At 43.1% G+C, this 13,405-nt stretch overlaps 1 protein-coding gene across 1 annotated transcript in view; it reads right to left on the reverse strand.

Annotated features, from left to right (window-relative positions):
- Window positions 1–13,405, reverse strand: part of TBC1D2B (TBC1 domain family member 2B) — an 83,395-nt gene that overhangs the window by 15,713 nt on the left and 54,277 nt on the right. The window contains exons 7-9 of the mRNA XM_026449629.2: window positions 7,937–8,047; window positions 6,653–6,846; window positions 3,291–3,785 (exon numbers count right to left, since the gene is read on the reverse strand). Of these exons, the coding sequence (XP_026305414.1) occupies window positions 3,291–3,785; window positions 6,653–6,846; window positions 7,937–8,047 (800 nt within the window). The remainder of the gene's footprint in view (window positions 1–3,290; window positions 3,786–6,652; window positions 6,847–7,936; window positions 8,048–13,405) is intronic.

The following is a 13,405-nucleotide window of genomic DNA, read 5'->3' on the forward strand; positions in this document are numbered from 1 at the left end:
ACCTCTGTTACTAAACTACTCTTAAGATACAAGAAGCAGGCCGGGCACGGTGGCTCAAGCCTGTAATCCCAGCACTTTGGGAGGCCGAGACGGGCGGATCACGAGGTCAGGAGATCGAGACCATCCTGGCTAACACGGTGAAACCCCATCTCTACTAAAAAAAAACTACAAAAAACTAGCCGGGCGAGGTGGCGGCGCCTGTAGTCCCAGCTACCCGGGAGGCTGAGGCAGGAGAATAGCGTGAACCTGGGAGGCGGAGCTTGCAGTGAGCTGAGATCCAGCCACAGCACTCCAGCCTGGGTGACAGAGCGAGACTCCGTCTCAAAAAAAAATAAAAAAATTAAAAAAATTAAAAAAAAATTTGAGAAGCAAAGCTACTTTTCCCCACTTTCATTTGGTTTTTGTTCAAAGATGAAATTGCTTCCCAATGATCAACCAGCCTCATTTAAAAAAAAGTTTTCATTATAACACTTTTGCAAATGTAGCTGATTCTTTAAGTTCATCAAGAAGTTCCAGATAACCCTTTCATACACAAAAAATCCAGATGTGAATGTAAGTAACAAAGAAGACAGGACAGTTTAAAACAGCTTTCCCAATACCATCTTGCTTCCAGGATGAAGGAATAAAATGGGGTGCAGACGAGGGCACCCCAGAGGAGCTAACAGTGCTGTGTCCACTGCATGCACAGCAGGGGAGGAGGACCATGTGTCTCAGTTGCTTTGTTGTTCATAACGGAAACGGGTCAGCTATTTACATGCTGTCACTAATCAACAGCCCTGGTATAGCTCCAAGTGGGAATCTGGAGCAGTAGGATGGAAAGGAAGAGGTGAGAGATAGGCCTCCCTCTACTCAGCTGAAACCCAAAACTTCTGCCCATCACACGAAGCTTATGAGCAACACTCATGGGAAAACCCCTGAAGCCATTTCTCAGAAATTTGTTCCTTAGATAAAACTATAATGAACTCATCTCAAATTAAATGGAAAAAAAGTCCGGGAAGAGGATGTCTCAAGTATGCAGGGATGGGATGGAAAGGAGAATGGTGACCACTGGCAGAGACAGAGGAGAGAAAAACAAGACACGCAAGCAGAGACACCAAATCCACAGGACTTGATGGTGCCAGGAGAAAGGGTAGAGAGTCTGAAAGTGGCAGAGCCTTTGAGGACATCACTTAAATTCACCAGTATTCCAGATGATAGGCCTGAATCACCATCATCTAGACAAGGCTACAGTTGTCCTACTCAAGTTCTGGGTGCTCAGAAGGCATGGACACGTACCAAATACTTTGAAGAAAAAAATCCCAAAGAATTACAGCTCAGAGGTTTTAATGGTGATGAGGGTGGAGGTGTAGAGAGAAAGCTTCAATTATCTGTAAGTATCATTTATGTAGGAAAAAACTGATTCCATGACAATGCCAAATAAATGGAGCATTACTGTACCCCAAACAGGCACACTCAAGTCCTTACCAGGACGCTTAATTTCAGGGGTTTCCAGCTTCCAGGAATTTTTAGATTGAGTATACAATGTGAATGGTGGCTTTAAGCAAAACAAAACTGCTTTATTAGGCAGGATGCTACTTACAGGCTTTTTAAAAATGGAGAGTATCTAGGAGTAGCTATAGTCCGTTTCACCTTCTGAGGGCACACAGAGAGGCTGCCCTATCCTCACCACCACAGAGACAATGACTTACTGAAAACCATTTGGTTTCAGGTCTTAACCAAATAACATTCCAGCTTAAAACCCTTTCTTCCTGCAGTACTCTCATTTCAGACACAAACAGAAAACCCTTACCTGGAGGTCAATACCTGGCATGGAGCAGAAGCAAAAAGGCCTGTGAGTAGCCAGAACAAACGTCAGTACTCAGAACTCCAGCTCATGCACAGCTTACAGAATTCCTAAGGTACACATGCAGAGCTTTTTCATTCTTACTCTATCCGTATCTTTTTTTTTTTTTTTTTTTGAGACAGGGTCTCACTCTGTTGCCCAGGCTGCAGTATAGTGGTATGATCACAGCTCACTGCAGCCTCAACCTCCTGGGCTCAAGCGATCCTCCCACCTCAACCTTCCAAGTAGCTGGGATTAGAGGCGCATGCCACCATGCCCAGCTAATTTTTTTTTTTTTTTTTTTGACAGAGTCTCCCTCTGTTGCTCAGGCTAGAGTGCACTGGCATGATCTGGGCTCACTGCAACACCTGCCTCCCAGGTTCAAGCAAATCTCCTACCTCAGGCTCCCAAGTAGGTGGGATTATAGGCATGTGCCACCGTCTGGCTAATTTTTGTATTTTTAGTAGAGACAGGGTCTCACCATGTTGGCCAGGCTGGTCTTGAACTCCTGACGTCAGGTGATCTGCCTGCCTCGACCTCCCAAAGTGCCAGGATTACAGGTGTGACCCACCGCACCCAGCCAATTTTTTTTGTATTTTTTGTAGGGACGGGGTTTCACCATGTTGCCCAGGCTGGTTTCAAACTCCTGGACTCAAGCAATCTTTCCACCTTGGCCTCCCAAAGTGTTGGGATTACACGTGTGAGCCACTGCACTGGACCTTTATCCTTTTTTTTTATTTACAAACTTGATTACCTACTTTTATAACACAGAAATATAAATGGACAACTGCAAGGACAGCAGTAAGCAGAAAGTGCGCAAGCCATGTAAGAAGCAGTCAGTGCAAAGTCCAGTGACAGGAAGAGCTACGTGGGGAGCAAACCTCAGTCCTCCTGAGGTCTTATCCTATCCCTACACAGTTCAGAAGGATGAGTCTGGATCACCAAGAAAATGTGAGAGGCTTTTCAGCGTCCTCTGCCTATGGAAGTAGGGAAGTATGCAAGACCTGTTAAAGGTTCTAGTTTAAAAGGAAACAAGTTTAAGTCCATGAAGGGCTAAGTTTCAATCAGCTGAATAATTGTCTGGGGCGACTTCTTGATTCACAAAAAGATCCTGTATATTGCATAAACAAGGGGTGACCACCAATTTCCACTCCATGCATTACAAACTAATAAAATCAAACTTCTGATCAAAACCCAAGTGTGATGAGAATAGCAACAAATGAGACTCTAGTAGTTTCAAATGAATTAAACTCTTGTGTTCTTAATACTTTCTGAAAGCATGTTTGTTTCTCTCAGTTCTTCTAGAACTGGGGACACTGTGTCATGAAAACTGGCTTGTTGCAACTACTTTTTTCTCTTAAAATATTGACTTTTCTTGGCCAACCAGGAAGGGAGGGAGCTGCCAGGCAGCACCGGTGCCTACAAGTTGCCTAATGGCAAATGGGAACATTTTGTGCTGTGTCCCCACCTGTTTAGGCCTTGGCAGTAGCCGATGTCTGGATTCCGCCAGGAGAAGGCGAGGAGGACGTTGCGTAGCTTCTGTATGCCTTCTGAGGTGGGGCAGGAGTAATGTTTGTTGTTGGGCAGAGTTCGCAGCAAGTCCAGCTCAATCTGCTTGGAGGCCGGGTTCTGTTTCTCCAGCGCCTTCTGCAGCAAGGTCTGGAAGTGGCCAGGCTCCGTGCTGTCCTTGAACTTCCTGGTGTGACGGTCTACACACCACTTCCATACCTTGGAACGGTGCTCATGGGGAATGCCCGCACGGATAAGGTTTTTTAATTCTGGAGAGCACATCATCTCCCTGTTCACTGTACTGGCAAAATAGTTTTCCCACTTGACCCCAGTGGAGACTTCCTGGTTTTCTGTGAGGTACAGAGTCTTCAGATCCAACGCGCGGACCTTGGCAACCAACTTCTCTTCCTCGTCATCCTCAGGTACAGTCCTGAACCCATAAATATCATATTCACTGTTGATAAAAACAAAAGGAAAAATTAAAATGACAAAGTTTTAGCAACAAAGACCAACGCAACAGAAATAGAGAGTCTAGAAACCAAATTATGCACATGTGGTACTTTGAACTATGAGAAGCATTTCAGATCAGTGAGGATATAATCAACTTCTCAGTATATAAAGCTAGAATGACTATCTATATGGAAAAATTAAATTAGATCTCTACTTGATACCATACAGGGAAAAAACCAATCCCAAATAGTTTAACACTGAAAATATGAAAAGCATGGAAGAAAACGCAGGCAACAACACAAAAACAAGACTGATAAATTTGGCTATATTAATGCGTGTGTATATTTCTTTATCATATATATACTAATATGTATAACTTTATGCTTAAAAATATCATTTTAAAAGATAAAAAAACGAAGAATGTATTTATAAGCTATTAGGGAAAAAGATGTTCACGTCCCAGTTCCTGGAACCTGTGGCTGTTTTATGTTACATGGCAATAGGAATGTTGTTAATGGAATGTTAATGCAGAATTTAAAACAAGGAGATTATCTGGGATATCTGGGTGGGCCCAAATATCCTCATGAGTCCTTCAAAGTGGAAGAGTCAGTCAGAGAAACGTCAGGCAGAAGAGATGGGAGGCGTGAGAGGCGCTGGACCTGCTGCTGCCCCAAAGATGGGAAAAGGGGCCCCGAGCCGAAGAACGCAGAGGGCACTAGAAGCCGCCAACCACAGCTGACAACCAGCAAGAAAACAGCGACCTAGTCCTACAACTGATTGCAAGGAACGATATTCCACCAACAACTTAAATGAACAAGGAAATTAACTATCCCAGAACCTTCAGAAAAAATGCAGCCCTCAATTAAACCTGGATTTTAATCCAATGAGACCCATATTGGGCTACTGACCTTCAGAACTATTAAGTGACAAATTTGTGTTGTGTTGTTTTAAGCCACTATGTTTATAATTTGTTGTACCAGTAAAAGAAAACTACTACAAAGGCCTTTCACACACTACTGCTGAGCGTAAACTTACTCAAGCACTTTGAAAATCAGATCTAGCAGAGTTAAAGGTATGTATTTTCTACACACCAGGAATTCCACTTCAAGTCTGCACCCTAGAGAAACTCTCTCATATGGGCACATGGGAATATGGACCATGATAGTCCTTGCATCACTGTAACAAGGAAAAATGGAAAGATCTAAATGTCCTCCATAAGGGGAAGGAATAAAGACACCATGGTAGATTCATACAATGATCCTCTACAAAGAAGGTAAACATGCTCAGTCGTGTGCGTCTGTAGTCCCACCTGTTTGGGAGGCTGATGTAGGAGAACTGCTTGAGCCCAAGAGGTCCAGGCCAGCCAGAGCAACAAAGTGAGACCCCATCTCTTAAAAAAAAAAGCTCGGGAGTTAACTTGTATCAACCTGGATAATTTCAGAAAATAATGTTGAAGGAAATAAGTTTCAAAATGATACGTATCTGGAATTAGTACGTATCCAGTCAGAAATACATACTGAAGTGTTTACAGGTGGAATGACGTGATGTCTGGCATTTGCTTTAAAATATTCCAGAAAAAAAACTGTGGGGAGTAAGGAGGTAAGATGAAATAATATTGGCAAAACATTAACAAGTGCTCAAGTTAGTTGCACACAGGGGTATATGTTACATAATTCTGTCTACTTCGTGTGTTTTAAATTTTCCATAAGAAAAAGTTGAAAATAAAACAATATACATAGTTATTCTACTTATATATAAAATTTGAACACACAATATAAGTAGTAAGAGCACAAAACACTTTTACATGGGAAGAATACACAGCACCTTCAGAAGCGCTCCAAAAGCTCATAGAAGTTAACAGCCACCATGATGGGCAAAGCAGCAATGCCCAGCGTACAGGTGGCGCTCCAGCACCTGGGAACCCGACCATCCAGGCTGAGGGCCTGTCCTCACCACTCACAGGGTGGGTGACTCTGGGCAAGTTATATCACCTCCATACCCAGCTTCTTCACTTGTAAAGTGAGAATAAAAACACCCACCTCACTGAGCATTAAGTACCACTCTGCACATAAAACCCTTAGCACGGTTCCTGGCACATGGGAGACAGCCATAAAAGTGTTTAGTAAAGATAGTGTTGGGTACTTTCTGAGCATATTTCTGTTATCTGAGTAGCCCAAACAATGCAGGCTGGTGCTGTAAGCTCAGAGAAGGGAAAGGTCACATCAAACTGAAGCAACGCTTCACCTGGGTCTGCAGGGATGGGGCAGGAGAAGCAAGGAGACTGCAGTGAACAAGGACTAGACACAGGGCTGGTCCTGAGTTGTGGAAACAAGAGGAAGCTGAACTGCGTGAATCTGCAGATTTCTCCTGGCTCAAGTATTTCATGAGTCTAATTTTTTTTAGAAAACAGGTTATGAGAGGGTTCTTAATCCAAGATCCATCATGGGCTTCCAGATTCAGTGATTTCCCCAAAAATATATGGGGTGTGTGTGTATGGGTGTGTAAGCTCAGTTCCCCACTTAAGGGCTCCCTTTGTTTTGAACCACCTGTGGGTAGGGCTGTTTTAGCAGACGGTTCCTATTCCTTGGAAGACCGGCTCCTCCTGAAGTAAGGAAGGATCAGAAGGAAGGCTCCCTTACTTACACGAGAAATAGGTCTTGCAATCAGAAAACCTGTGGTAAGTCCCTGCTCTATGACTTGATTACTAGGGGAGAATGAAGACATTACCTGTTCTGCTGACCTGACAGCGTTTGTCATGAGCACCAAATGAGACACACAGTTGTGTATGGCTTTCTGCGAATGGTTCCTGCTGTTGAAAAAGGGACTTCAGAAATGGGGTGCACTACCCCCAACAGTCACTAGCACCTTTACCTGACAAGATGAGGTTTAACAAATGCTTGCTCTGGCTGCTCTTGGCTCTCAACCTGCAGAGCATCCTCCAGCAACTGGGCTATGACCTCCCGGGTGGGCCCCTGGTCTTCTGAGCACACTGGTGTCTTCATTTCTTGGAGCAATATCAGGTATTTACTTTCTATCTGGCAGAGCTTGGCTTCTAGGCTAGAATACTGCAGAGAATGTGGTGGTTACCTCCATCCAGACAGCGACACAGGAAGAGCAATATTTAGATACTCAAATAACCAGTGAACAACAAACCCAAAACTATTAGGAAGTAAGCCAGAGACAGACTGTATCAAAGACAATAAATTAATTTATGCCACAGACCACCTGTCATGTTTAAAATGGCCTGCAGTGGGCTCCTCTCTTCCTTATAGAGGAGTGCTGATAATCAGACCTCTGGATGCCAACAAATGCATCACCTCTGGACAGGGGAAACCAGGCTACATGCCAATTACTGAGGTCCAGCTCGGTGCCATTTGGCATATGGCCCATGAATGGCCACTCCATGCTATACCCATTCTATTTAAGGACACTGTGGTCCAGGACTAGCTCCCATCTGCCACCTTATCAGACAAATCAAATATACCCTGGAAAACACGCAGGAATAAGGTCTGGGAAGATGCTTCAAGTTCTGTTCAAAAAAGTATATCAGGTATATAACAGCTGTTGACAAGTGTCATTTGACTACAACTCATTTGATGACAGCTGAAATGTTTGTGGTCCCATTACACTTTGTGCAAAGTCCCTTCCAGCCATAATCATATCGGACTTTCACAACAACCCTACTGGGTTCACAGAGGAGGCATTCACCTCACCACCTCCATAAATACAAACTGAACAGCATAAATCAAAACCCAAATAATCTTAATTTAGGGGACCTTATAATTATATATTTAGTTTGTTTTCTTCAAAGTCCATTAAAAATGCTTATGAACAAAGGTAACACACAAAGAAAGCAATACCTTATGTTCTTTTTCTTTAACTAGAGAAACTGAACAAATTTTCTGTAGCTTCTCATTCTTACCCAGTTTATGCGAAAAACTCACATCTCAGGGCATTTATCTTTGTCTTCATCAGAGATAAAATAAGACTAACTATATATCTCTATGTACTATATATATTTTAAACATATTTTGTTATCAGTAACCACATCTCTCCAAGCCTGTAAGTTGAACCGGTTTGTAAAGCATGTTTATTTTTAATAGTTTCCTAACCTCACCTCCCACCAGGTAACAGAATCCATCTATCCTGACCCACCTTTGCCATCAGATCCCTCTCTCTCCTTTCTGCATTTCTTCGTAGAGCTGAGAGTTCCAAAATCTCCTTATTTAGAAATTTGTTTTGGGTTTTGTACCCCTGTAGATTATCCTGTTAGAAAAAAAAAAATCCCTGAATTCACATTGGTTGAATATTGACTAATTAATTACCCTATGTAGTCAGTATCTTGCTGCCTCACCAATCAAATAGCCCTGCTAAATTACAGTAAGTTCTAAAGAACTAGAAGTTGTTAAAAGGCACTTTCCGATTAACCTTTTTGGCCATTTACAGTAGTAGAAGGCAGGCAGGCATGATGGCCGTAATGGAGATGGAGAAGGTATTTTTATTTAATTGTGGTAGTTTTTCTCAACTGATGACAGGAGAAATAAATATGACATATTCCTAAATCTATGCAAATATTTTATCCATATTCCATATTCATTGAGGTGGTTAAAAAAAAAGCAATATCTTACTTTTTTTTTAAACTAGAGAAACAACATATTTTCTGAAGATTCTCATGTTCACTCATCCAGTTTATATAAAAAAAAAAGGTTACATACATATACAGTCCATAACTAAAAATCACTCTTAATAACAAATTCTACGACCTACAATGTATAAGGCACATAAGAGAACATATTCTTCAACATTGAAAAATTTCAAACTTACAGAAAAGTTGAAAGAAAAGTACAATGAACACAATATAGCCTTCATTTAAATTAGCCAATTGTTAACCTTTGTCTATTTGCTTTCTGTCTATAAAAGAACATAACAAGCTGGTGACAAGTTCTGCCAAGTCCAACTGTGAGAGCAGGTTGGGGTGGGGCACATGTCATGTTGGCTTCAGCCCTTGAAACTCCAAGCAAGAAAGCTGAAAGGCGCCAACAGCAACAAAAAGCAAACCAAAAAGGGGGTGAAGTGTTTTCATGTAAAAACACTGAAAATGAAGCTCAGAAAACTTCCTTAGACTTTCCTAATAAAAACAATGAACTGAAGACACTGCTAAGGATACTAATCCAAATCACCTCTGAGGCAGTGACTTCTAAATGTTCTTCACAAATTCAGTCTTTTATAAATGTGTCTCTTCTCCCCATCCCGCCCCGCTTCTAATTGTTTCTCTTTTATAATCTGACAGGCTGGTGTGTGAGGTTCCTGATCTCCCAATCACAGAAGAAATTATGTTCAAGACAGCTCAAAGGGCAGGCCAGGGTAGTCAAGACAGACTCTGGTGATGCCACAGGCAGGAGACTGCTGCTGCTCCCCAGAGATGTGGCTATAGAAATTCCTCATCGTCAAACAAGAAACCACCAAGGGATTATACCATTTCCCCCACAAAATGCAGAACTGAAAATGGTTCAATGTTCCCTTTAATCACTAACATTTATGGAGCACTTGCAATGGGTTACAGGTGCCCCATGCTAGGCATGTGAGATTCCTAATCTTGTTTAAAACTCACAACTCTTAGGCAGCCATTCTCACCATCTTTATTTTTGAGGTGAAGAATTGAGCCATAGAAAGCTGCCCATTTACTGTCTAGGCTGCAAATCAGACTTCTGAGAGCCAGACCAGTGGGCTCTTAGCTCCATGTTCTCAGGCCTCTGACTCCCACAAGAACTTCGATAGGCATCATACTCAGCCTGAGCAAAACCACGTCACGACAAGTACTTGAAATGTTGAATATTGGACTCCCTTTTCTCACCTCAATCTCCTTTCTATTGGTGTCTTAAAAGCTTTTTTTTTTTTTAAGAAACAAGGTTGGCTGGGCATGGTGACTTATGCCTATAATCCCAGCACTTTGGGAGGCCAACGCAGGAGGATCACTTGAGTTTGAGACCAGCCTGGCTAACATGGCAAAACCCTGTCTCTACTAAAATACACACACACACAAAAATGGGCCAGGTGTGGTAGTGCACACCTCTAGTCCCAACTACCCTTTCTGAGGCATGAGAATCACTTGACCCCAGGAGGCAGAGGCTGCAGTGAGCCAAGATCATGCCACTGCACTCCAACCTGGGTGAAATAGTGAGACTCTGTATCAAAAAAAAAAAAAAAAAAGGGGGGGGGGGGGGGGGGGGGGGCGGGGAAGACAAGGTCTAACTCTGTTGCCCAGGCTGGAGTGCACTAGTGTGGTCATAGCTCACCACACCCAGCTAATTTTTTTTTGTGTGTGTGGAGATGAGATCTCACTATGTTGCCCAGGCTGCTCTCAAACGCTTGGCCTCAAGTGATCCTCTTGCCTCGGTCTCCCAAAGCACTGGGATTACAGGTATGAACTACTGCACCTGGCCAAAGGTCTCATATTTGGAAAGATTAAGCAAACATATTACTAAAAGGCAGGTCAGCCAAAGGAAAGCTGGCTGGAGGGCAACTGAAGAAAACACTCAACAGTGATGGATAGAGACTGAGTGATACAAGGTGGGTCAGTGAAAGCAAGTAACATCAGCTGTCATGTATGTCTTTAACTTAAAATTTGTGTTACAATCTAAGTCCTGATCGTTTATATTATAGCCACTTTCTCTAGAATGATGATGACGACCACAGCAATAACAACACTCAATAGTGAAGACCCTATGTGAGGGAGGGCTTTACGTGGATTACCGCCTGTAACCCTTACAATACCTATGATGAAAATAAGCACTATTTCACAAACACACTAAAGCAGAGACATGAATTCATCTGCCCAAGTCAGAGGTCCTAAGTGGTGATCTGACTTTGAAATCCAACCAGGGCTGGCTCCAGAGGTCATGTAAAGCATCACCCCACGCTGTTCCACATCCCCTTCCCTCCTGGTGCTTGCTCCAGTTGTCATTCTGCTTTTCTGTTTGTGCCTCTAAACTAAACTGTGAGGCCCAGGAGTGCAGTGCCTGTGTACCCATGCAGAATAAAACAGTAGGCACAAAGCTGGATGCATAGATGAGCTGGAAGAAGAAGCTGTAGGCATGGAGGTATTCATGGAACAGCAAACGCAGGAAGAAAGACAAGGATGAAGTAAATGATAACACAAAGGATGGACAACACTGAAATCGTTAATGAAAGCAATGTGGAAGTGCTGGGGCCACAATGCTGAATGGAACAATCCGAAAGTCCACATACTTCACAAATGGAAGAATTATGGAAACACAGAAAAGGATTGGAAGGAAACATAGAAAAAGAATGACCTAAATCACTAGGGTGGCAAAATCCTAGGACCAATGTTTATTCCTGCCTCAGAATACTACAGAAACAAAAAGCATTAGACCACACCAAGAAAAGTTAGCAAATTCCAAATGGCAGAAATCTTTTAGGCAGCATCCACTGACAATAAAGCATGAAAACTGGTCAAGAACGGCAATAACAAAAAAGATACATAAACATATTTAAAATTAAAAATATATAAAATATGCTTTAAATAAACATACCTTAAACATATATATTTTTCCACTTAGACATTTTAAATTTGGAATCAGAAGTAGGAATCAATATTTCTTCTTCAACCATACCCTGTCTAGAGCTGAAGGGCTATGAAGGAATGCACATCAGAACACCCACTTCTGTCAGTGCGCTCCCTCTTTCTCCCTGGAGCCTTTCCAGTTCTCCCAGTGCCACTGCAGAGGAGACCCATATGAGGTGTGAACACCTTCTGCATTGCAGAGAGACCCCCAGCACTGGCAATAACAGAGCAAGGTCAGACAGCATGAGGTTATGGACCCAGGCAGGCCTCAATTGTCTCGCCCGGAATCCACCTACAACCACTTTGCCTCTTCAACAACTGTCACTACATCACCTCACGGTTGTGATATTTTGGGGTCACAGGCTTAAGTTGTTAAAAATTGTTAAACTTGTTGAGAAATGTTGGAGGAAAAAAACTTCATGGCTGATTCAAAACCACTCCACCCATTATGCTGCAGAAAGAAAAGAGTTCTCATCAGCGTCGCATCCCGATCAGCTCCATCAGCTGCCTACAGAAGGAGCTACACAGTCGCGACAGCCAGGAAGCCTACTCTCCACACAACCGCGGCTTGCTCCCCCCGGAAAACCTGCTCCACATGTCTCCCCCACTGCCGAGCGTCACGCACGCCTGGAAACCCACCACTATAGTACTATTCTACACGCTACAGAAATAGACACACTTGCAAAATAAAACCTTCACCTGTCTGCTGGGTGCCATGGCTCATGCCTGTAATCTCAGGAGGATCACTTGAGCTCGGGAGTTCAAGACCAGCCCGGGCAACACGGCGAAACTCTGTCTCTACTAAAAATATAAAAATTAGCTGGGTGTGGTGATGTATGCCTCTAGTCCCACCCAGCTACTCAGGAGGCTGAGGCCAGAGGATTTCTTGAGCCAGGGAGGTTAAGGCTGCAGTGAGCCGAGATTGCACTACTGCACTCCAGCCTGCAACAGAGTAAAACACTGTCTCAAAAAAAAAAATACATAAAAATAAACATTTCTGCTCTCATTAAGTAATCCCAAAATCTGTATTATTGATGGGCATATATTTAGAGTCATGTATATTCAATATTGTGTACATTAAAAAACCCAACTTCCATTGGCAACACTAATACCTCTTATTTAAAAAAAAAACCAAAAAACCAAAAAACAAAAACACAAAGGCTATTTTTTTCTTGCAATGGGGTCTCACTTTGTCATCCAGGCTGGAGTGTGGTGGTAGGATCTCAGCTCACTGCAGCCTTGCTCTGCTCTCCAGGGCTCAAGCAATCCTCCCACTTTAACCTCTTGAGTAGTTGGGACTACAAGTACAAGCCACCATGCCTGGCCTTTTTTTTTTGTAGAGATGGGGGTTTCACTATGTTGCCTACACTGGTCTCAAACTCCTGGGCTCAAGCAATGTGCCCACCTCAGTCACCCAAAGTGCTGCTATCACAGGCGTGAGCCATCATGCACCGCCAGCTTTTTTTTTTTTAATAGTAGATATAAGTGTAAAGTGTTGAGACCAGAGGTTTTATTGTTGTTTTGGATTTTCTCATTCATAAATCCTCTGGGCCTCACATATCCAATGGGTGTTATCAGTGAGAAGTGGTCACTCTGGGGACCATGTACATATTCTAGCCCTGCTGCCATGATTCCAGTGTTTTTACTTCTGTTTTGGAATTATCTTCAGGGTCCCCAGCATGCCCATCATTCCCTCACTCAATGCACTGGCAGTACCTGAAAGGTACTGCTAGGCATGAAGCAAATGCTCAGTAACAACCTGGACAGTAACAAACCTCTGCCCTCCAAGGATAAGCTCCATCCGGAGCCAAACACCCTTGAAAACACATTATTTGCAAGATGAGGGTGGCCAGGTAAGGGATGCCTTGGGGCTGAGATGAGTAGCTAGACATGTTTGGGGTCTGCTGGGGTCAAACGGGCTATACTTGATGCACCACGTCCTGGGGGCCACGTGTCCACCTAAAACCACTCTAACAAAGTCTCAAGAACTGGTGGCAGCAAGAATGTTATGATCCTCCTTGTGGCTTCCCCTCTGAAAC

The sequence above is a fragment of the Piliocolobus tephrosceles genome, chromosome 6 (genome assembly GCF_002776525.5).
Source record: "Piliocolobus tephrosceles isolate RC106 chromosome 6, ASM277652v3, whole genome shotgun sequence".
Lineage (NCBI taxonomy): Eukaryota > Metazoa > Chordata > Mammalia > Primates > Cercopithecidae > Piliocolobus > Piliocolobus tephrosceles.